General features: G+C 42.3%; 1 protein-coding gene across 2 annotated transcripts in view; it reads left to right on the top strand.

The window, feature by feature from the left end:
• DACH2 (dachshund family transcription factor 2) overlaps positions 1 to 20,406 on the top strand; it is a 273,962-nt gene extending 253,556 nt beyond the window's left edge. Inside the window, exons 9-13 of one of the 2 annotated variants that reach the window (XM_054388431.1) lie at positions 4,833 to 4,978; positions 5,493 to 5,640; positions 7,876 to 8,019; positions 10,967 to 11,032; positions 20,205 to 20,406. In XM_054388431.1, coding sequence (XP_054244406.1) covers positions 4,833 to 4,978; positions 5,493 to 5,640; positions 7,876 to 8,019; positions 10,967 to 11,032; positions 20,205 to 20,239 — 539 coding nt within the window. In that variant the 3' untranslated portion in view covers positions 20,240 to 20,406. Of the gene's footprint in view, positions 1 to 4,832; positions 4,979 to 5,492; positions 5,641 to 7,875; positions 8,020 to 10,966; positions 11,033 to 19,811 lie in introns of both variants that reach the window. The other variant, XM_054388430.1, reaches the window with a different exon arrangement.
• The last annotated feature ends 1,416 nt before the right edge of the window (positions 20,407 to 21,822 follow it).

Raw genomic sequence — 21,822 nt, 5'->3', positions numbered from 1 at the left:
CAGCTGGGACACGGATACCATGGGCAGAAGGCAGGTGATGTTGCTGTCTTACGATAGTTTCCAAAAGCTTTCAAGGCCACCTGGAAATGTAGATCTAATGATTAGGTACTATTTTTAAAGTGAAATATCTTTTTGGCAAAGCTCAGCAGTTAGAAATGCCTGTGTGCTATCAAATTGTGTCAGTCATTTGAAAACAAAATAAAGTCTGATTTAAAACTAGTGCAGTGGATTAATCAGCTGCACCCCGGCTGCGTTCATTGACCCTGCTCACATTAGTGAGTTTAGATTTGGCCCCCGAATCACAAGGTAGTAAATTTCTGTCTGATTGGAGCCAGGTTAGGCAGAGGTGTATTTTTCTCACTGATGAACAGTAGTGCTCAGCTCCTGGCAGAGGAGCAATGAGGGAGGGAGAAGGAGGCAGACAAAGGTGTATGGAAGATTTTCAGAGTTACTAAGACCTTGAAGACAAACAACCCTGCCCTTACAGACTTGAGGGTGCAAAACGTTTGAAATAAACAATGCTGCAGATGACAGGGCTTCATACTTAGTGTGAAAGAAAACATTCTACTCGTTTCTAGTTCAACAACACAGAAGTTCCCAAGGTTTGAGACTAAAATAAGGAATCTCACATTTTTGGAAAGTGCTTTTTGCACTGAAGATTTAGAATTTGGGTCCTGATTCTGTCCATGCTTGGGCACTGCTGCCTGTCACTGCTGCTGTGAAGTCAGTGTATGGCTGGAAGTGAAGGGAACTCCTACCACTCTACAGGAGTAGAGGTCTGTAAGACCTTTGGGCAAGTAATGCTATTTCACATAAAAATGTGTCTTGTTTTCAGAAGTGAGCAGCACGGGCAATCCAGCTGATGTTGCAGATCCTCTGGTTTATTTTTTCAAAAGTAAGAAAGGTCTATCAGAGTATCCAGGCTGTTCTTTTGTAACTATGGACCGTTAAATGTAATCCCCATCTCTCAGGTCTGGAGCTCAAAGAATGGTAATTGTGAGAAACCATTTTAGGCCTTAGGTTTCTAAATGGTATGTCACAGGCAAAGAAAAGGAATGACCCAGCTGCCATCAATGTCCAAAACCATCTTCTTAATGCTGGCAGCAGACTCTCTTGAGATCAGATGTCTTGGTTAGTAACTAACAGATTAGTTAGGTTGAATTGTTACTCTCTTCTCCATATGCCACATATTTAATTTGTTCCTGAGTTATGTTCGTAAGCTGCTGGAGGTGAATAATGCTCCAGAGAAAGTTCTGCAGTGTCTCTGAAGAAATAACCTAGTGGTCTAACCTAGTGTTAGGCAAGATGTGAACTGTAGCTTTAATATTTCTACTTTGTTCTGAGAGGAATGTGACATGTTAGGTGTATGAGATATGTGGGTGATGCCTTCTGAAAGCATAGGAACCAGCTGGCAAATAAAGCTGCCTGTCGTTGCACTGTCACAGAGGGAGCACTTCGTGGTTCTGGTGTTCCCAGTGCTGCATTTAGTCCCTACATTGATGCTTCATTTTCCAATCCCTATTTCTGCAACTTAGGCAGAAGACAGAGAGTGAAACACTTCAGTGTATTGAATGAAGAACAGGAAACTTTCTAGCAGTTTTCCTTGTGCTTTCCCAGGATAACAACCCACTTCCCACTCACTCCTGGTATTTGCTGTGTATTTCTTTTCTCTGCAATGTAATTCTTCTTTTCATCTATTCACCTGGACGCCAGCTAGAAATTAAAATAAAAAGACTGCACTCTAAATGGGTTCCTGAATGCCATTGTGAAGTGTGGCAGGTGTAGCAAACAGGCTTGTTAAAAGTAGTTCCCACTTACCTTGAATAAAGAGGAAGGTTGCTCATGTCCTTGGTTAGATTGTAGCTGTCCTAGCTTTATTTCTTGCCTATTCTGTTGTACTGCATGTGCGAGTGCAGCTTTTAGCATTTATATTTTTAGTGTTCTTTAAAATGAAAATGCTTAAATCAACATCTTTCTTCTTCTTCTTCTTCCATTAAAGAGGTGCATTTGATACAATCCACAGCAAATGCTTCCAACACATGCCACTTTTAATTGCTTTACCAATTATGATTTCTCAAGACTAGCTAATATATTCCTGCCTAACTGTACTTACTCAGAATATGGGCAAGATGTAGACCCCATTCAGATGTGAAGACCCATTACAAGATTGAAATAGATTTCTAATGCATTTATCATTCATCTTTGCAGAGTGTGATTTCAATCAGAGAAAAAAAAATGATGAATGGTTTGACAGTTTCCACCCATATAGGCTAAAACATAATATGCTGCTTCTAGTTTTCAGCTATTACAGACTTTAACATGCAATGTGACCTTGGTCTGCAAAGCATGTTTGGTTAGCACAAAAACTTAATCATAAGAAGTCATAAGTAGAATCCTTCTTCTTTACTGCCCTTTTTCTGGGACTTGGAAATTTATTGCTTCTGGGACAGGTAGGATATGAACAATGGGCCAAATAGAGTCCAGGGTTATCTCATCTGTGTGAAAACTGCTGCTGAAAATCGATGTGACCTCTGCTACACTGTCATCCCAATTCCCACCCTCTGTGTCCTATTTGTCTTTTGGTAGAAGCTTAGATCTGTGTGCTGTCTCTATGTGTCTCTCTTGGGCCAGATTATCAAAATGAATCATTGCCTGCATACCTCTTATATTTCTATTTATTTTCCTGGTGTTGACTAGGTCTGATGAAATATGATTCTTTTTGCATTTGATCCTCACTGCAGCAAGCAGCACCTAATTTAGCTGTGTCTGTCTCTTTAAAGAAGAGTAATACTATTTTGAAACTTCAATCTGCAGTACAGTAACATTACAATCCATAGACCATGCAGCCTGTCTTCACAGTCAATAGTAATTTTCCTTTCAGCCAATTTAATGTTACTACTTTCATCTCTAAATGGGAGGGATTTCTAGAGATTTTAAAGCAGCTGTAGTTTTGTTATGCATACTTCATGTATTACTTTCTTCTTCAAATGCCACTTCTGTTTAGATTTTTTCTGTGACTCCACAGCTTAGGTGTTATTTCTGTGCAACAACCAATCAGTTTAAAACTCTGACTGTGAGATAAGATATTCAAGTATGAGAAATGATGTCTGAATCAGCAGGAACTCCGAGCTCAGAACATGCCACCAGAGTTGTGTGCTTTTTAAAATGGATCAGTTAAATTATATGAACACAGCTCTAAAATGATAGCTACAGAGACATGTGGAGGGTAGTGCCTTTTGTTGTTATCAGTCTTGAGGAATCATTATGGAGATAGTCCATTTAATGAACTCACACAGTGCAAACCAAATAGTCCCTAAACAGAGATTTCAAAGAATATTGGAGAAGTGCTCTCCGGCTTCACTGTCAGGAGGTGTGTTTTAGAAACATAGCAAAAAGTGCTCAGTAGATGCTGCTGGAGTTTGTTAAACTGGGTAATAGCACTGCTGTGATTCAATTCATGGCTGTCAGATTCTGAGTTGTGTTGTTTTTTTCTAAGTAACAGAGGTGGGAGATGGAGGCCTTTTGAATATGGTAGGGACTAATTGTAACTCCGGGCTGTAATGTGACCAGGACACTTGACAAATGAAACTATCAGCACTGGCTGTGCAGTTGCCCCTGGAAAGCTCAGGCGTTGTGAACCTATGGTCAATACACTAATTGCAAGCTTTAACAAAAGCCATTGCTGAGGTGATACTCCTCATGATTTCTGCAAGTGCAGGGACATTGTATAGAGATTGGATCAAAGACTGGATTTCCTGGGAAGATTACACAAGTATTTTTTTAATATTTCACAGAAATGTGCAGAGTTTGGCTTTGAAGGCTACTAGGTTTTAATTTGGGTTTTTTTCAGCAATTAACTTGATGGTTAAAATGAATATGTAGGGAACACAGGGATCTGAGAGGAGGAGATATATTTGCTAACCCAAAATATGTTTAAATTACCCTGTTAAAAATGTGAATTCATTGGTGACAATGCCGATTCATCACCAAATGAAAAGGAGTTTTGAAAAAAAAATATTACTGTTGTTTGTTTCTGGATGCACATTCCTACTGCCTGTGCACAGCTTGATCTGTAAGAAGATGATCTACTGGAAACGAGGACTGAGGGGGAAGCAACCAGGGCCCGATTTTACAATTCGTAAGAGCTGCATCAATCTCTTCCTGTGCAGTAAATCACAGGAGAGAGGCTGGAGCCCAGGCATGTCTGCTCTGCGGCCACTCCTCTGACCCCTGCCACCCACCCTGCTCTCTCTAAACCTTGGGCAGAGATCACTCTGAAAGGCATTTTTGGCTGCTGCCTGGGACTAGAAAGGCTGACAGTAGCAAGGTACTTGTTAAGGGAACTTGCGCTGACACTTCACTGACAACATGGAGTTGCTGCTAGCTAAGCAGGAGGGAATGACTCAGTGGAGATCATTTACTGCTGAGTGAGGGAAGGGTAATGTTAGAGGAATAAAGAGATGTGATACACGTCTTGATTAGAATGTTGTCAAGGTTATAGCCACCAAAAATGCACATCACAGAGTGGCAAACACGATAGAATGAAGAGAGTTCATTCAGGTTTAATGAACTGCGTAATGCTGTTGCAATCCTCTGGTATAATTCTGTGGGATTTGAGCTAGAAGGGTCTGTTACAGCTGTGGTACTGTCTTCAGGGTATTTATTATTGTGACTTAACCTCAGTGGCAGCCACAGCTGCCAAAGACTAAAGCAATGTCAGTTGTGTAAATGCTCTTGTATTTCGACTTGCAGGTAAACACAGTGCTAGTCTCTAGAAATTACATTGATCTGTATCTCCAATGCTGATGTTGCTTTTAAACCTGTCTTTACAGAAGAGGTCCAAATTGCCATTCCAATAATGAAACCAACCTTAGATAAAGTCCAACTGGCTGGACAGGCCTTACCTCCTGGATTTCCGGCACCATTTCTTTTTGCTGATGGTCTTTCATCAGTAGAAACACTATTAACCAACATCCAGGTAAATTATTCTCTCTAGGGCCAGGCTATGTTGTGATAGATAAAATGTGTGTGTTTCTTAGTCTCTTTAAAAAGTTTCAGAACCTATTTCGTATCTGCAAATTTCATTTCTTTTCTTTAACGTAACACTTTGTTTTCCCCTATCTGGCATTATTGATCTTGTCTATTTGACTTAAGAGCTGGCAATCATGGTCATACTAAAATTTACCAGTCTCATTATTTCTCCTTTGCTTCTCCCTGCAGTTGACTGAGGTCAGCAATGACATGGCATTCTGTTTGTAGTAAACCACAACAGCAGGGTGAATTAGCAAAACCTACACTGAATGATTCCCTGCCATCAAATTGCTCATATATAACATCCAGCTGCTTCAAAGGCCCAGTCATGGTTCAGGTCTCTAGGTTCCTCCTTTTAATTTTTTTGTTTTCCTAGAGGGTGTGAAAGAAAAAAGTGGATGAATTTTGTCACTGCTGAAACAGAATGGTGTTCTCAGATCCTACATTTGTCTGTGTTTTAGGGCCTGCTGAAAGTGGCTGTGGACAATGCAAGAGTCCAGGAAAAGCAGATACAGCAGGAAAAGAAAGAGTTAAAGATGGAACTTTGTAGAGAGAGAGAACTCAGAGAGAGCTTGGAAAGGCAACTTACAGCTGAGCTGCAAAGCAGAGGTGAGTGAATGAAAAATGGAGTTTAGATAGCTACTAAATGTATAACCCTTTGGCATTTCCAGCTGGAGCTGAGGACTCAGAGTGAACTGACATTCATAGCTCAGTGTAATGCAGCAGTGGCCTAGCACTGGTAATGAAAGATTTAAATTTAATCAAAACAGAAGGACGCACCCTTTGCTGTAAGCAGACAGAACAGTGACTGAAGAATTACTTCCTGGAGGGCAACTGGCCACAGAGAGCTTTTGCAGGTTGTGTGGAGGAAAGCTGATGGGTTGGATGGCTTTCACGTGCATTATTAGTACTCTGCCTCTCTATTCCCAGCCTGAGTTCTTCATTTGACAGCTTTAATTTCTTTCCTTTTCTGCTCTGATACTCCAAGCACTCAGAATCAGTCTGAGAAAGACGGTGTGGCTGTAATTTGGGTATTTAGGTGATTTTGTTTTTTTTCATTCCTAACCCACGTTTCTGTGGTTTAGGTGCTAGGCAGCTGCTTTTACTTGTAGAGAACTTCAGTGCAACAAAATAGACGAACTACAAGAAATTGTCTACTCAAGTGCAAGATCTGAAGCTAACACCACCAGATCTTTTTTTTATTTTCCATCAGGAGAGGGAGATAGAACAGCACTCCCCGTATGGGGCCTCCATAGACAAAACCATGACTGTTTAGAAGCTTTTGATAATAAGAGGCAATTAAGTTGGTAAATCTGAATTTTGCGCTGCGGTACTGCAAAGGAGGCAGCGTTCTTTTTAAAATTCAAATCTGCATCTGAAGGAGAGGAAGAGCACTTTCTGTGCCAAAAGCTACTTCTAGATTACATCCATGAAATCAGAAAGATAAAACTAGATAAGACTAAAAATGTAGGTGCCAAGTGCTATCTTCCAGTGCATTCTGAACTGAAATCAGGTGTGTGGAGCAGACGTGTCTGTGGCACCAAGAGGCAACAAAGAAGGGCATGTCCAAGTGGAGTTGTGAAGGGCCAGTAAATGCTGCTGAGGTTGTTACACTGCTGTGGGTGTTGGACCACCCCAGTCTGGGTGTGGGTAAGAAGCTGCATTTCCACAACCCAAAACTTACCTTCCTGTGAACAGACAGCACACAACACACCGCCTGCATCACAGAGACAACAAAACCTTTAAGCCACTTGCAGGCTTTGTTGGCTGCTGGCTCAGAAGAGCAGATCACCAATAAACGGTATCCTCAGGGCTGTCTTTCAGGTCATGGCCACATGCACACCTTTATTATTACAGAAAGTCAGAGAGAGGTTTCTTCACACGGGCTGCTCATTTGCTCAGGTGACATTGTAGAGATCACACTTGGACATTCAGAGCCCAGTTTGATAGTTGCTCTGGCAAACGTTGCTAACGCGTGTTGTTAAATGAAAGCTGTATTTTGCAATCCTTTTGCTTTATTTGCTTCTCCTGTATGTTGGATTCCTGTGAATTTCAAATGAAAAAATACCATTAAAAAAATTTATGTTGAAATTGCAGAAAAAATACCAGAAAAAATCACAGTCTGTACATCATTTCTGTGGCCACTGGACTCCAATTGACTTCTACAGATCTGTCTGGATTTCTGAATGCTCCAGTCAGAGGATTCAGAAAAGGATACCATTGCATGGGAAATCCCTGAGAGCCCAAATCAATTCTGAATGCCAAAATGGGATCTGCAGAATGTAACTTTAGCCTGCTCATCCCCCATCTATGGAATGGTGAGGGAAGACGTAACCATAACCAGTGTGTTTGGATTGTCTTCACAGATCTAGAGGAGGAGGTGATAAAATTCTCAGCATTAAGGGGAAAGGTTAGATGGCAGAATGAGAGATTTAATTTTGAGGATGTACATTGCTGCTGTTGCTAGAGATTAGCTGAAGTCAATGATCTGCTCCACCAGACTCTGGCAGAACTGTGACTGGAATTTAGTCCATGTTGGTGAAGATTGTGTAGCGTGAACCACCAGGCTGGCTCTCAGGAGACTGAAACCAAGGGAGCTCTTCCAGGTTGAGAATATAAGCTTCAAGATCTTCAAGCAGATCTAAAGCCCTTCCAGATTGTTCGTTGTTTTGCTTCAGGACACGACTAGGAGTGGTTTTGTGTTTTGGTTTAGGTCAGATTCATGCTAGATTCTAATTTTTTTTCTGGTGCTAGAACTGGGCCTTTCTGGTGCTAGAACTCCTTTACTGTCTCCATCATACATTAATTGTGCTCTAACAGCCATTCTTACTGTCTACATTTCAGCAACAATTCAGAAACGCTTGAAGAAAGAAAAAAAGGCAAAGAGAAAATTGCAGGAGGCTTTGGAATTTGAATCCAAGAGAAGAGAACAAGTGGAACAGGCGCTGAAACAGGCCACATCAGGTGACGGTCTCAGGATGTTAAATGGTAATGTCTTAGTTGGCCTTTCACAGTTAGCCTAAAATCATGTTTAACTGAGGGGAAAAAATGTGTGATGCACAAAGCAAATTCCAGAATAAAAACCCCACAGTCCTTTCCTGAAATAATTAGAAATCTATTTCAGGCCATGTGCTCTGGGTCATGAATTAAAAAAAAGAAGTCAGTCTGCAAGTAGAGAAACAGACAGAGCAGTTTACACAGGCATGACAAGAAATGCTGAATATATTACCAGAGAAATCTGTTACAGTGCCAGCTAAGACAATGTGAAATTTGGCTCCTATAAGGTTCTCTGAACTCTTCTCTCCCAGCAGGTTCATTTTTAGAACTGCTGAGCTCCATTTTAAAAGCTGCTTGGCCGAAGTTTGCTCAGCCTTAGGACCTATTAAGTTTGTTAAATCTGCATCAGTTTTCAGAGCTGATGAGTTTCTGAATGGTTCCCAGATATGCCTGTGAAACAAATCCATTAATCTCCTCAAAAGGATGATGATGTTTTGGGTGGTGGGAGGATTTGCCTTTCCTGCTTAATGTGATTGTGGCCCAAGTGTAGAGTTCTGGTTTGACTCTTAAGATTGACCCTAGTTGAGCTTAGTTCAGGGTCTATTCATTTGGCCTCTGCATCTCTACCCCAAAGTCTCTGCAGAGGCTCATGAATCAGAGTCACACTCAGGCTCAGCTGCCTTTGGATGTCCTGTAGTCTTCATGTGAACTTTGGGCCCTGCTAGCAACTGAGCCATCATGACACAAGCAAACTGCAAAAACTGCCTGACCTGCTGAGTAAAAGTGATGAGTTTAGCTTGTCTTGAGTTCTCAGTGGTGAGAGCTTCTCAGACTGTTTTTTAAAGTTAGGGTAGGCCTGTCTGGGTGAACTGCCATTGCTCCACTCAGTGACAGGCTGTGAGCTGTGATTTATCTGGAGCACCTACAAGACATAAACTCTGTAAGTAGGAAAGCAACATCTCTCAGAGGTATTCTCATCTGCTGGGTTTTATAGTCCAGCATATCACTGTAACCAGGAGCTGGCTGGCTCTGCTGATGCTCTGACAGTGAGCAGTGGTGATTCAGGCATGGATATACAGCTTGCAGTTCCACTGTCATGAAGGACAATGACCCAAGGGGAGAATGGGTGAACTGAGCCAGCAGAAGACTTTTCTGCCACCTCCACCAGGTCAGAAAAATGCCGAGATGGGATGCCACAGGCACAGGCAGCTGCTAGAGAGGAATGTCAGAGTAAACCTGAAATCCTGATGTTCTGTAAGGTCTTGCACCCAGGTCCTGCCATCTCTGGTAAGCCCCAGCCGCTGGCACACAGTTAGGAGCACTCAGCAGTTCTGGAAACCACAAATTAAAAGGAAGCAGCACGCCAGCAATGTGATTAACAGAGCTCTGCATCTGCTGCTGTGGGCCTGCCTGCTAACCGTTTGATTTGCAGGCACACTCAGGTAGTCATATATATGTTAGTGCCTGCAAGAAGTTGATATTTACATGCTAATCTGATTGCACATGCAAATCAGGTAGCTCATTAGCATCTTAATCCACAATTTAATTGCAGGTACAATTTTACGACAACAAAATGTGAGAGGCTATTCTGAATAGTTTTAATTCCACTCTGAGGCTCTGTCTTGTTGAACAGATGCTGTTATTAGTTACAGATGACTTTGTCATTTTACCTATAGACAGCACGGACTCTGGAAGGGCTGAAAAGAGGGAGCTCTTTTAGAGTAATGGAGCAGTGCCCTGAACTTCCCTTCAGAACTGGAATCTGAATAAGAGAAATCCCATGGCAGAGCGGTCACTTGTCATTTGAGAAGAAAATGTACACATGAAAATATTATTTGATCATAAATATTTATAGGGCTCTACAAGCATAGACCACAGCCTTTTAATTTACACATTACTCATATTACTCTGCTGTCCTGGGTTGTATTCAATGGGTTGCCCTGCTTTGACATAAGAGTTTGGTTAGGCTGCAGGGTGACCTACATGATAAACACCAGCACTCCAGTGGCCTGAGAAGCAACAGAGCAGTTGTTCACTAGGTGAGAAAGTCCAGAGCAGGCTCCTATGCAGAGAACCTCCAAAACCATATCCACAGCTCCCTCTCAGGTGTGGAGCTTTTCTTACTGTAATCTCCAAGCGCTGCAATCTAAGGCAAGCAAATGTTTCTCCAGGATCTGGGGTGCCATGGATTCAAATCACATAACCCTTTATGCTGGCACATGGTGGATAATGGCATCTGTCATCACAACACCCTGGGGTGTTGGAGTCCCCACCCTGAAGGACTCTGCATACAGAGATAATATCAATGTGAGATTACATAGTTCAAAAGTGCACATCTCTATGAGACTTTCCCAACTTGGAAACAAGAGTCCAGGCCATTTTGAAAGGTCTTCTCAACAATCTGGAAGTGTTTCAGATCACATCAGCTGTAGTCATGGCTTGGGTGGTGCCACATGGCTCACACCATCCTCAGGTGAGCCTTCAGTGCAGTTTTCAGAGCCCATACCTGTTACACACACTGCACACAACCGATGCACACTCCTGGGCTGGCAGCACCTGTACTCTTTGGCACTTTGCAGGTGCATGGCTTGGAGAGTCACTGTCGTTAATATTGTCACAGTTTGATTGCAACTTTTCCTTTGCATATGTGAGATGCCCTCATTCTCCCAGAGGATTCTGCAGACACAGTCATATCATGTGTTGGTTATTATCTGATCACCAGACAAATGTGAGGCATGTTAAAAAGAATTCACTGTGAGACCAGTAATATTTGCACATCTTGGCTACAATTTACTACTGAAAATACTATGAAGACCAAATGCTTTATACAAGACCTTGCAGCTTGGAGATCACCCTCGTTTGCTATAAATATTTTTCTAAAGATGCATGAGAGAAGGACAAAGGGGACTCCATTAATCTTCAGTGTCACATCTTTCAGATGCTGGAATCCCAGAGATGGAAATAGAACACAATGGAACCCAACATGACAGTGCAGCAATGCAAGGTGCAGTATGTGCCACATCCCATCACCTACCTTTGCACTCCTAAACAGTAAATGAAATGCAGAAGCGTTGTCGTCTCTGTTTCTCTGGTTTCTTGCTGTAAGATAACTGCACACTTCATTTGGTTTTCATGTTCAGTGCTTTTGAAAGACCAGAAACTAAACTTGCTTCAGTTGAGATGTAGGAAACTCCTGTTTAGCTCTCAGGTATCTGTGCTTAGTGCAATAGTGATTTTACATAGGCTGTATCTTGCTAGAATATTTTACCTCTCACCCTTACCTGCCTATCAGTGTGTTGTCTCAGTGTTTCCCAAAGGATGAGCAGCACATTGTGGCTAGAGGCCTGGGAAAGGGAGTGATGTGACCATTGTCTAGGGGAGCTAAAAGGTTATCTCCAGTGCCTGTTTGAGACACACAGCGAATCTATAGTCACTTGTGATAATATTTGGTTTGAGCAATTTAAAAACATAAATTTTCTGAGTTTGGAGAAGGTCCAGTTTTGTAGTTTTTCTGTAAAACAAACCTTTTTCTCCCTTCAGTCCTGTGCCATGTTCATGACACCATTCAGTTCTGCGCTGGCTGCTCTAGCAGCCTGGAGGCGGCTGCCTGTTCCTGTGTAACTGTTTCTGCTTAGAGCCCTTCCGTCCTTTCTACTGAATGGTGTAATGGTCAGGTGCCAAAGGACCCTTCAGCAGAGCTGGCAGAGGGGCTGCAAGACAGCTTTAGGTACAAACATCACTTGGAGCATTTCTCAACTCTTCAAGCCTTGACTTTGCATACCTCTGGTAGGCATCTGTCATCCATCTGTTATCTGTTCACAAAAGCTTTCACATACTTTTGGTGCTGTCTCCTTCTGTGATTTTAGATTTGCATGCTCTGAATTACAAAGACTCACAGCTTGATCACACTCCAGGTGTATGCACACACAACATGGGTGGGGTGGATGCACACAAGTAGAGTTGTGCTCCAAATACTGCAGCTGCAAAGTCATCACCACCGAAATACTGGATAGGCACCTTGGACATGTGTGTTGAAATTTTCTGATGTTTCTGATCTATTTATGATGCCTGCTGAGTGCTCATTTCTCTCCCAGAAAGATTCTGAGATCGGGACAGAATCTGGTAAAAAAAGGAAGTTAATTTCAGTTTTCAGTTGAAGAAGAAAAGTTACAGTTGGCTCAACTGTGTCTTCCCATCAGCAATGATTATAAAGGACTGTGGGACAAGTGATGCATAGCTACTTCCACCAACTCTCTGCGTGCTGGAAAGAATGAAGAGAACTTTCTGACACTTCCTGTAGTCTGCTGACACACCAGAAAACCTCATGATTTTGTGATTTGCATTTCAGGTTAGGTTTTCGTGGTGGTGTTTGGTTTTTCCATCTTATTCCAACTACAGCATTACTTAGTTTGAAGAGGTTTGGGGTGGTGTAGATTTTGTTCAGGTTAAAAGCCTCAGCAAAGAGAGATCTGGAGCTCCACTGGGTTCAGTATCCCTGAGCTTGATGCTCCTCTGTGTAAGCAGAGCATGACCTGTGCAGTTGGAGCTGTAAATCTCTCCTGTCCTGCTTGATGGCAAAGCATCTCTTGTCCTCACCACAGCAACGAATGACTCCTGTGCTGGCTCCAGTGTACTAATCCTTTACACAGACACATGCCTTGAGTTTAGCCAGGTTTGCACTAAGCACTCTCAGCTGATAAAAAGACCTCTGGAGAGCTCTCTGGAGAGCTTGTTTAGATTTCAAAGAGTTCCTGTCCTATAGCACCATTGCTTCCATTTTTATTTATGCTGATACAGTAACATCTTTTGAATTCTTTTCCTTTGATTGCAGTTCTTGCCCTTGACAGCTACTCTTGCCCTGCTGTCTCTAGCAATTGGAGTACACTCCCTCACTGCCCTCTTCATTTACTGCCTTTGTTTTTTGCATCTTGGGAGGAGGAAGGGTCAAAACATGCCTCCCTAATACCAAGTTGTTTCCAGGCTTCCAAAATCTCTCTCTACGGCACAGAAAAAAAAAGCTTTGGCATCAATGCAGACCTTTCTTTTTCTGTCGTCAATAGCTCTGCTGGACAGAACTCTGTCATTCACACAGTGCCTTCCCTTTGAAATTCAATTAGTTTCACTGCCACTACTTCCCTAAGAGGGTTTAAAGGCAATTTACAGAAATACTGCACAGCCACCTTTCACAGTCATTAAGTCATATTATATTTTATGCTTATTTCTTAAAATGATTTTATTAACACAAGCTGTTCATATACTGGGATTCTGATCTGCATTATAAATCTTTCCTGTTTAGCTGACTTCTTTTCTCTCTGCTTTGTCTGTTAATTGAATTCTGTGCAGACTTGGAACTTCTGTGAACTCTACAGTTCAGTACACACCTGATCTTCTAGCCCAGCATTGCTTGATCCAACAGAAGCTTTTTAGCTGACAACATAGGAAGCAGATAGTTGCTGTACTCCTGAAGCCCCCTGCACAGCTGAGTGGCACAGGAGAAGGTGCTGCATGCACACAGATCCCCTTCTGGTCTTGCTTCCATAACTCACTTGTGGGCCAGCAAGCTAGTGCATCAAGCATTTCATCAGCCAATCTCCGTTTCACATAAAATAAACATACTGGGTGTCATTAAGTGCACCTTCAGATCAATGATTTTTGCAAATGACATTCAAGTAACATTGGAGTGGTGCATTTTTGCTGATAAAAGCAAATTAAATTAGCACAACTACAAGTGTGCTGATAAAAAACTAAACCGAACAGTAGCACCATTAGCTAACAAAGTAATATTTTCTCTTTACTGCTTTCTGCCATTTAGTTATTATCCTATTGGAAATCTAATTATAATCCTTTTACTCCCTAGTCAAACTTCACAGTTTTTGCAAGCTTAGCACTGACAAGTGATTTCATTACATTTGATTGCCTGTGCCCAGATTGACTTAACTTCACTCTGAGACCTAAAAGCCCTCTCAGTTTCTCAGATTCCCTGTTTGCACATTACAGCAACAGCTCCTTTAATTAATTAGCATGAACAGCAGTAACATGAACTGCTGAACAGAAAATAACATCACTTTATGAGCACAGGGAGACTTCTCCTTTTGCACGTTTATACCTTAGTTAACTTTTGTATGACTATATTTCATTGTTAGGGGATATTGGAACAATCAGCAAAGCAATGTTATCTTAATTTTTTTTAAAATAGAGCTTACCATAGGACTTGATGGTAACAGTTGACAACAAATGAAAGACTCTGAGTTGCAAGAAGGAAGCAGCAGCCTAAGCAGGTGGACTTTCCTGAGGAGAAAACTTGGTTCACAGGAAACAAGCTGCTGTGCTACCTGCAACAGGAGGCTGACCCAGGGCTGCTGCTGCTTTTGTTTGTGAAATAACCTGACAGACATTTAGCACAAAAGTTTTCAGTGACCACAAACTGCTTTTCCTTTTTATCCATTTGCCAAAGGGGAAGGGCTGCTGAAGTTTGGAGCATCTTCTGGTTCTTATTCTTCAGAACACTGAAGAATATTCCAATATTCTGATAAAACCAGTCAGTTTTCAAATCCAGCCTCTGGTGAAAAGGGTGGAAGTGGGACAGGAAAGAGAGGGGTGATGTTTTTAAGCGATTTAATCCATTTGTTACCATATCAAATTATACCTCCACATGCTGCAGGCCACCGAACCCAGCCACTCCATGGAACTTCAGCATACCCTGCCATAAGGACAAATCCAGCATTTTTCAGTTGCAGTGCTATGGTCTTAGACTCTCTTTCACAGAAAAAAAACAAAACAAAACAAAACACCCAACCAACAAACACTCGAACACTTACAGTTTTATGTAAGAAATGGCCAGAACTTTGGGATTAGAAACCCTTGAGATTAAACAGAGGCCTGGTACTGCCTTGTGAGCAAGTTCTTTGTTATCTTCTTCCTTTCAGTTTTAGGCCTTTTCTCCTTCCTCCTGTCCAAGCCATGCTCTGTCCCTAGTGTTTGTCCTGCTCTGGATGCTCTGGATTATTAAACCCCCAGTATCTCCCTTGTAGCAGTGTTTCTAGAAACACTCCTCTGAGGTTTATGTGCAATCACCAGGCTGGCACAGCCCTGTGGACACTGAAAGCCCTCTCATTGCCTGCTGACACTGAAAAGAGGCCTCTCCAGTAACTGGCCACGAGGTTACCGCTCTGGCTGACTCAGGGCTCACCTGCTCCTGCCACAAAGGCAGGCTGTCCTGCTGGTCTTAGTGCCAGTGTTATTCCTGCTTCTGGGATTCAGCATTGTTCTGAGTATCTCTCTGTAAGTACCTATGAGGGAGGAGGCTGAGAGTTGTGGGTAAAAGTTTCCCCAGCAGGCTGAGTGTGAAGGTCTGTACCTTTCTACTCTTACAGTGGGCTAAAACATCTATTCAGTAATTGTGTCAGTGGGCTTGACTGTTTCCCAAGCAGGAACCACTATTATCTCCCTGCTGCTCAAACTGACAGCTGCAATCCAGCACCCACAGAGTTTGTATTCAGTGAGCACAACCATGCCCTTGGCTGTTGTGACTCGTTAGAAATCCAATTTTCTGCACAAGTTTCTAATGTGGATGTGGAAATACTTGACAGAGCACACTCAGTAGACCAAAGCACAAGTCAGGGAGAAACCCCAAAAGCCCAGCTCCACGAGTGGGCAGCACTGAAGGCTGGGATGTCCCAGTCCTGCCTGTTGTGGGAGTGGGACCTACAGGGAGAGGTCTGAGCCCACCCCCCCATGGAAGGAGACTCATAGCCAGTCTTAGACACAAGAGGCTATACATCTGCAGGGGTGGAAGAGAGGCAAGAGGAAAGAGCAAGGGATCAAAAGAAAGCAATCAAACTTCATTAGCACTGCTGCTCTCAGAAGCAGCATTTATTGTCCCCATTCTTCTGACTCTAGAGGGAACCATGCCCTGTTCATGGTGTGTTTTCTGTTTTCCACTGCTCAGTTTGGAAAATATTTACCGGTAAATGGAAGGGAAAAGTTTTGCTGCACAAAAAATAAACAGGCAGAGAGTCACTGCTACTGACTGTTGTCACTCAGCTCGTGTCCAGCTCTCTGGTGGTATCCTGAGTCCCTCAAGCAGGAGTTGTAAAAACCCTGACAGCATGCATGTTTAGCTGCTGGCTGCCCTCTTTTCTCCCACTCCTCTGTCCACAAAGGTAACAGCCACGTCTTGGCTCTATTCAACCTTTATTTTAGGAGCTCTTCCAACTCCTTCATCTAAATGGGCAAAGAGATGTTGTGTTTCAGCTCTGCTGCCCAGAGTGTGTGACCTGTAGTGCAGGTTTTTTTTTTTTTAAATTGCAGGAATACTTTACAGTTCCTGATACAACCAATTTATTCTGTCTTTCCTGTTGTGTAGCAGATCCCAAACTTTCACCCCAGTCTAGTGTGTAAGCATTACCTGAACAGCCCCTCGCTGTAGCTGTGCCGGTTCAGCGAGGCTGCGTCGCGTCGCTCCCCTTCCTGGGCATTACTGGAGAGCACTTCCTTAGACAAGTGGTGAGGGCACACATGGACGTTTGGGGTAAGGTACTTGAACGGAAATACAGCTGAGTTTCTGACTTAAAGATGCTCCAAGGAGAGGCTCACAAAGGATCCAGGAAATTGAGAGATGTTCAATAGGCTGAAAAAAAGAAAACAGAAAAAAAAAAAAGTGACTAAAGGGTGCAGATGACAACTGCTGCTTTTGGATCCGTCCTTTGCATGCATTAAAACTTTGAAAGAACAAGACAAGCAGTGACACTGTTACTAAAAGAGAGTGCAAGAGGTGAATGTACACTCTGGACTAAGGGCTCAGGCAGGACAAACACCATCCTGAGGGAAAGTTGCTATTATTAGCCCAGGCTGTGGCTCACAGAAGCAGTGAGATCTTTACTTGCCTTAAACATTGTGAAGGAGGAAAAAAAATCCTTTCTAAATGTCTTGCTTATTAAGCCAGTCATGCATTTCACTGTAGGCTGTAAAGCAGTATAACATGCACAGGGGGCTCATAAGCATATTTTAGTGTTAGAGAATATCATTTATACAGTTTTTATATTGTCAATATTACCCCTAGAGAATGAGATTAGGCTTTAAACTACTGTAATCTAGGCTTTTGCTCACCTTTGTATAATTTCATTTTTTAATAGAATGAAGCCCACATAAATGAATATTTGATTAAGGGATAAACCTAATAAAAGAACACATTTATAGCAGGCAGATTTATTCAAATCTTTGCTATAGAATACAGTAAAATGCTGTAAAACGCTCTGTGGCTTGCAGTCAGCTGCGCTGAGAGGCTGGAGAATGCTCTTCAGGAAGATGAATTTGACAGTGTGGCTTTGTCTTTCGTGTCTGAGTGCTAGCACAGATGCTCCAAACACTTTAATTCCTCATAGGTGGTTGCTGTGTGACGTTGTTAATGCCATGGAGTTCAGTTTATTGCACGGCAACCAAAAAAAAAAAAAAAGGCATTTTAATTTCTGGAGAATAATGAGAGCTTTATAAAAATGGAAATATTTAACTATACACTTCCTGTTTACTGATCAGTAGTATCTCCTGGGTGACTGCGCTGTGCTTGAGCATTGGCATTTACTTCCTCTCTCTCACAGGTATTCCAGATACCTCTCTTGAACTTCGCTTGAGAAATAAACAGAATAGGAAGGAAAAATTAAACTTATTTCAAAGTTGACAGTCACTCCATCAGCCTGAGGTGCCCTTAGTGACCACCTCTTACCTTGGCTTGAAAAAACACTTTTTAAAATACACCAAAAATACCAAGAATTTAAAAAGCTAAGGTTACTGATCCTTACTGATCCCATTTTTGACAAATAGCTCATCTCTTGAATGCTGAGCAAGATTGCTCCCCTCCTTTTACAGAGCCCCTGTCACTAAGTGCAGCTCTTCGGTGCAGTACCTGCTCGTTCCTGTGCTGCTGCCTCCGTCTGTACGGACACCGAGCAGCAAACCTACCAGAGCAGCTGCCAATTAGAGAGCAAGTCATGGGCCTCCTTCCTGCTGACTCCCATTGATATTATATGGACTGAGTCACCCAGCACGGCTGTGAGTCCCCTCTGGTGCAGGGCTTAGGCAGGCAGACACCTCTGTCCATCTGGCTGCTGAGCTGGGGCCCTCAAGGAGAGCAGTCAGGTGGGCATTGGGTGACCAGGGCCTGTGCTGCTTTGGCTGTTTGGTGCAGTGCAGACCTGCTGTGTTGCTGCCTGACAGGAGCACAACTGCAGCCTTCTGCAGTGCCTATGGAAGACTATTCCTAGGATTTTCTAAGGGCAGCCAAAACTGCAGGCTCTGGCAGTGGCTACCTTTTCCACCAGAACAGTTTACATAGGCAGCCTGCAAGTGGAAGAAGCTATGTACAGCTTCGTAGTAATGAGAAGGAGGAAAAGAAAAACCAAACCAACCCCTCAGTGTCTGCACTTCTGCTCACCCCCTAAACAGGCTTTATAAAGTATTTGTAGGACAATAAGGTTCATCAGTCAAAGGGCTCAAGCTGATTTTAGTCTCCTCTTTGGAGGTTCCCATGCTCCCAGCCATGCCTCCAGGACGTTACGTTCCTGGCTTTTCTGATCTTCATGTTTACATCCAAAATACATATTAAATCATCTCTGTTTGGAGAGTCTGAGCCTCCTTAAAACCATGAAACATTCAATTACTAATTAGCTGTTTCCTGTTCCTAATGAAGTGAACATGTCGGATTTGGATTAAAATTCAGCTACCGCTCTCCTCTGTTTATGGTTCCAGATGTTTTTGTTTTATCTAGGAGGTTACTTTGACAGCTACTGCTAAATGATAAATCACTCATATTATAGCTGAAATGCATTTTGAAATTGAAACGTGGCAAACTTGGAGATTACTCCAAGGATCAGTGTCAGTTGGCAGGTCAATACTTGTTCCTTCCTTACAAGTGTTTGGTATTGGCATATGCAAAGCAGGAGGGGGGGGTGTTGACATTATACAAAATGCTTCTCAATATTATCATTTTGCTATCATCTTCCAGATCAGTATGTGTGGGCTTAGCCACCTGCAGTCCTGGATAACAAAGGAGAACATGGACTCATGTTGGCTTTTGTTTCTGTGGGCATTTTAGGGTTTGGGTTTTTTTTTTTGTTCTCTGGGTTTAAAGTTGCTTAATGTGAACAATCACAGTTGGTAGGTGCTACCAACAGGAGTATGTTTGTGAAGGCATTAAATGGCTTTCTGCTTCTTTCCGTAAAGAAAGAAAAATACTCTTTAAAGCAGACACTGACTTACTGCTGTTGCATGTTTGAATGCAGTGCAATGCAGTGCTGGTTTAACACCCTGTTAGTAGTGGGCTTTGTGCATGCAGTCATGGTCTGTTATTGGGCCCATCTTACAGAGGCATGCAATACAACAAAAGATAAAAAAAGGAGGAAAATGGGTGTTTAGTTAAAAAACACACACCAGTTAAAAGTTGTTTACAGCCTCTGCTCAGCAGATGCTGGCTGGCAGGCACTGTTAGGGACAAGACTGGTGGGTGTTTAGCCCAGCCCCAAGTGTCCCACTGTTGCAAGGTGGTCAGCGTGCTGGGACCAGCTCATTCCTCTGCCTAATGTTCACCTCCTGAAGGCTTTGTCATCACAGGCCTCTTTTTCCCCATGTAAAACGTCCTCACGCAATAGATAGTTTATATGACTCCTAGATCTGACCTTTTGGCTTGGAGGGAAAAAAAAGTCCATGAACTAGTAAGGAAATGCACCTAAGTTTCAATTAATTATAAGCCTAAGCCTCTGACCTTTTCCCCCTCTTTTTCCCCCCCCCAGAAAACAGAACATACATCAAACCCACCATCATGTACTGAAGGGAACACCTAATGGCTGAAAAATGTACCATGACCACTATTTGAAGACTTCTGTAGTTCCTGACAAACGACCCTTCCGACCTTTGATGCCTTCAGTACTGTGTGAAGAGGAGGATTTGTAGCATGAAACTTGAAGGACGATTCCAAGCAGTTCACTGCTGCAGCATCGCAAACTGCCACGTTAGGGAGCACTGAGACTTTTGACAAGCTTACCATACCAAACCAAGCCTGTTGCAACAGATCATTTCTAGGTCCCTGGAGATAGAAAGGAGTTTTAGTATTTTTAAGCACATTGCAGGAATTATTCCCCTGCCCCAGCCCCTGCCCAAAAGAACTTTTTGTTTTGTTTTCCAAGGAGGTAGCTATTACTGTATAGCAATGGCACAATGATTTTAAGCCACCGAGGCCCTCACTGGCTGTACATCATACCAGTCCAGTTTATCACTGAAACTGTTCAAGATGGAGCTGTTTCGATTGTGTTTATAAATTAAGCTTTGTTTACTGAAGCAGATACTCAATATATATTACGTTTTAAAGAAGAAATGTGTGTACATTTTTTAAAAGAATGATGTAAAAATTGTCCTTTCCTTAGATGACCAATTCAGAAGTGTGAGCTAAACCCTAACAGCTGACATCAGACCAGGATTACAATTGATGCTTTTTTTTTTATGCTCAGCTTGGCTTTTGGTCTTTTAAGATGAAAACAAAATGAATATGCAGTAGAGTGTTAGATAATGGAAACTTTTCAGTCTGGTTTCTCTGTTGTACCATATTAAGTTAAAGTACACATTCTTTGTTAAAGATGTTCTTGCTAAAAATACAGTATTAAAATTTTTTTTGTTTGACTTTGGAAATCTTTTAAGATTTTTTTTTAATTCTTTCTTTCTTGGGACTGTGAATTCCCATGGTTGCTGTACTGCTGCAAAACAATATTTTGCACTATTGAAAATACTTAAGAACTGACTTAATAAAGAGGGTGGGGTTGGTATTAAACATTTTCCTAATTATTTTATATTGCAAATTGTGAGCTGTGCAAGTCAGACCTTCCTTTCTCAACATACATGGCCAAAAGCTGGTCTGAGACAAGTGGAATTCAGTCATCACCTGGTGATGCTTTGCTTTCAGTCATGGGTCAGAGGCACAATACTTACTACTTAGAAACTCACACATCCTTATGTTACCCACGCAGACTCTGAATTAACTCACTTAAAAGCAAAAACCCCCTTAAACAGCTCTGTGGGGAGTACCTGCCCTGTGATTCTGTGTTCTACCAACAGTATTTGCTGCCTCACAGTGTGCTTTGTAACACAGCAGAGTAGATCACCTGGGTTCTCATTTCTAACAAATCTTTTAGCTTACCCAGGTATCAGTTCAAGGCATGTTGGCCTCTATTTTACAGGTGATCAGACTAATCATCAGAACAGTGTGCAAACAGGGTTTACTCCACCTGGTTTTCATAGCAAGAGCTGTGATTACTGCATTCATCACACTGCTATTGATCGAGCAATCAAAGATGGAATGATCCAAAGAAACAGGACACCGGGAATTGCCAAGTCCTCCTGCACTTTCCATGAAAGCTGATGTGTCAGTAAACACTGCAGCACCTGAATTTAAACTCTGCCCCTGGCTATTTATCAATTTTAGTTGTCATTCCATCAGGATTGTGAAGTGAGGGTTGGACCTTTGTTCTAAATCTTACTTGTAAAAAAGACTGGAAGCAGCCCTTTGGGCTGGTGCCTCGTTGTGATTGACCCAGCACTGGTGGTCACTGCTGTCTGGTGCAGTTTTGGAGCCATCTCTTTGGTGAGTTACTCAGTATCAGGCATTTTAGAGACTTAAAGTAACAAAATATTACAGACTCTGCAATTGCAGTATTTTTGCAGTTTTCTTTAGTCTCCATAAAAGCTATTTTAGGGTTTCCCTCCTCAGTGGCTGATCTACATTTCTTAAAGCTATGTTGATAGTAGGCTGCT

Source organism: Indicator indicator, chromosome 17 (genome assembly GCF_027791375.1).
Source record: "Indicator indicator isolate 239-I01 chromosome 17, UM_Iind_1.1, whole genome shotgun sequence".
Classification (NCBI taxonomy): domain Eukaryota; kingdom Metazoa; phylum Chordata; class Aves; order Piciformes; family Indicatoridae; genus Indicator; species Indicator indicator.
This window is presented reverse-complemented; position numbering and strand designations above follow the sequence as displayed.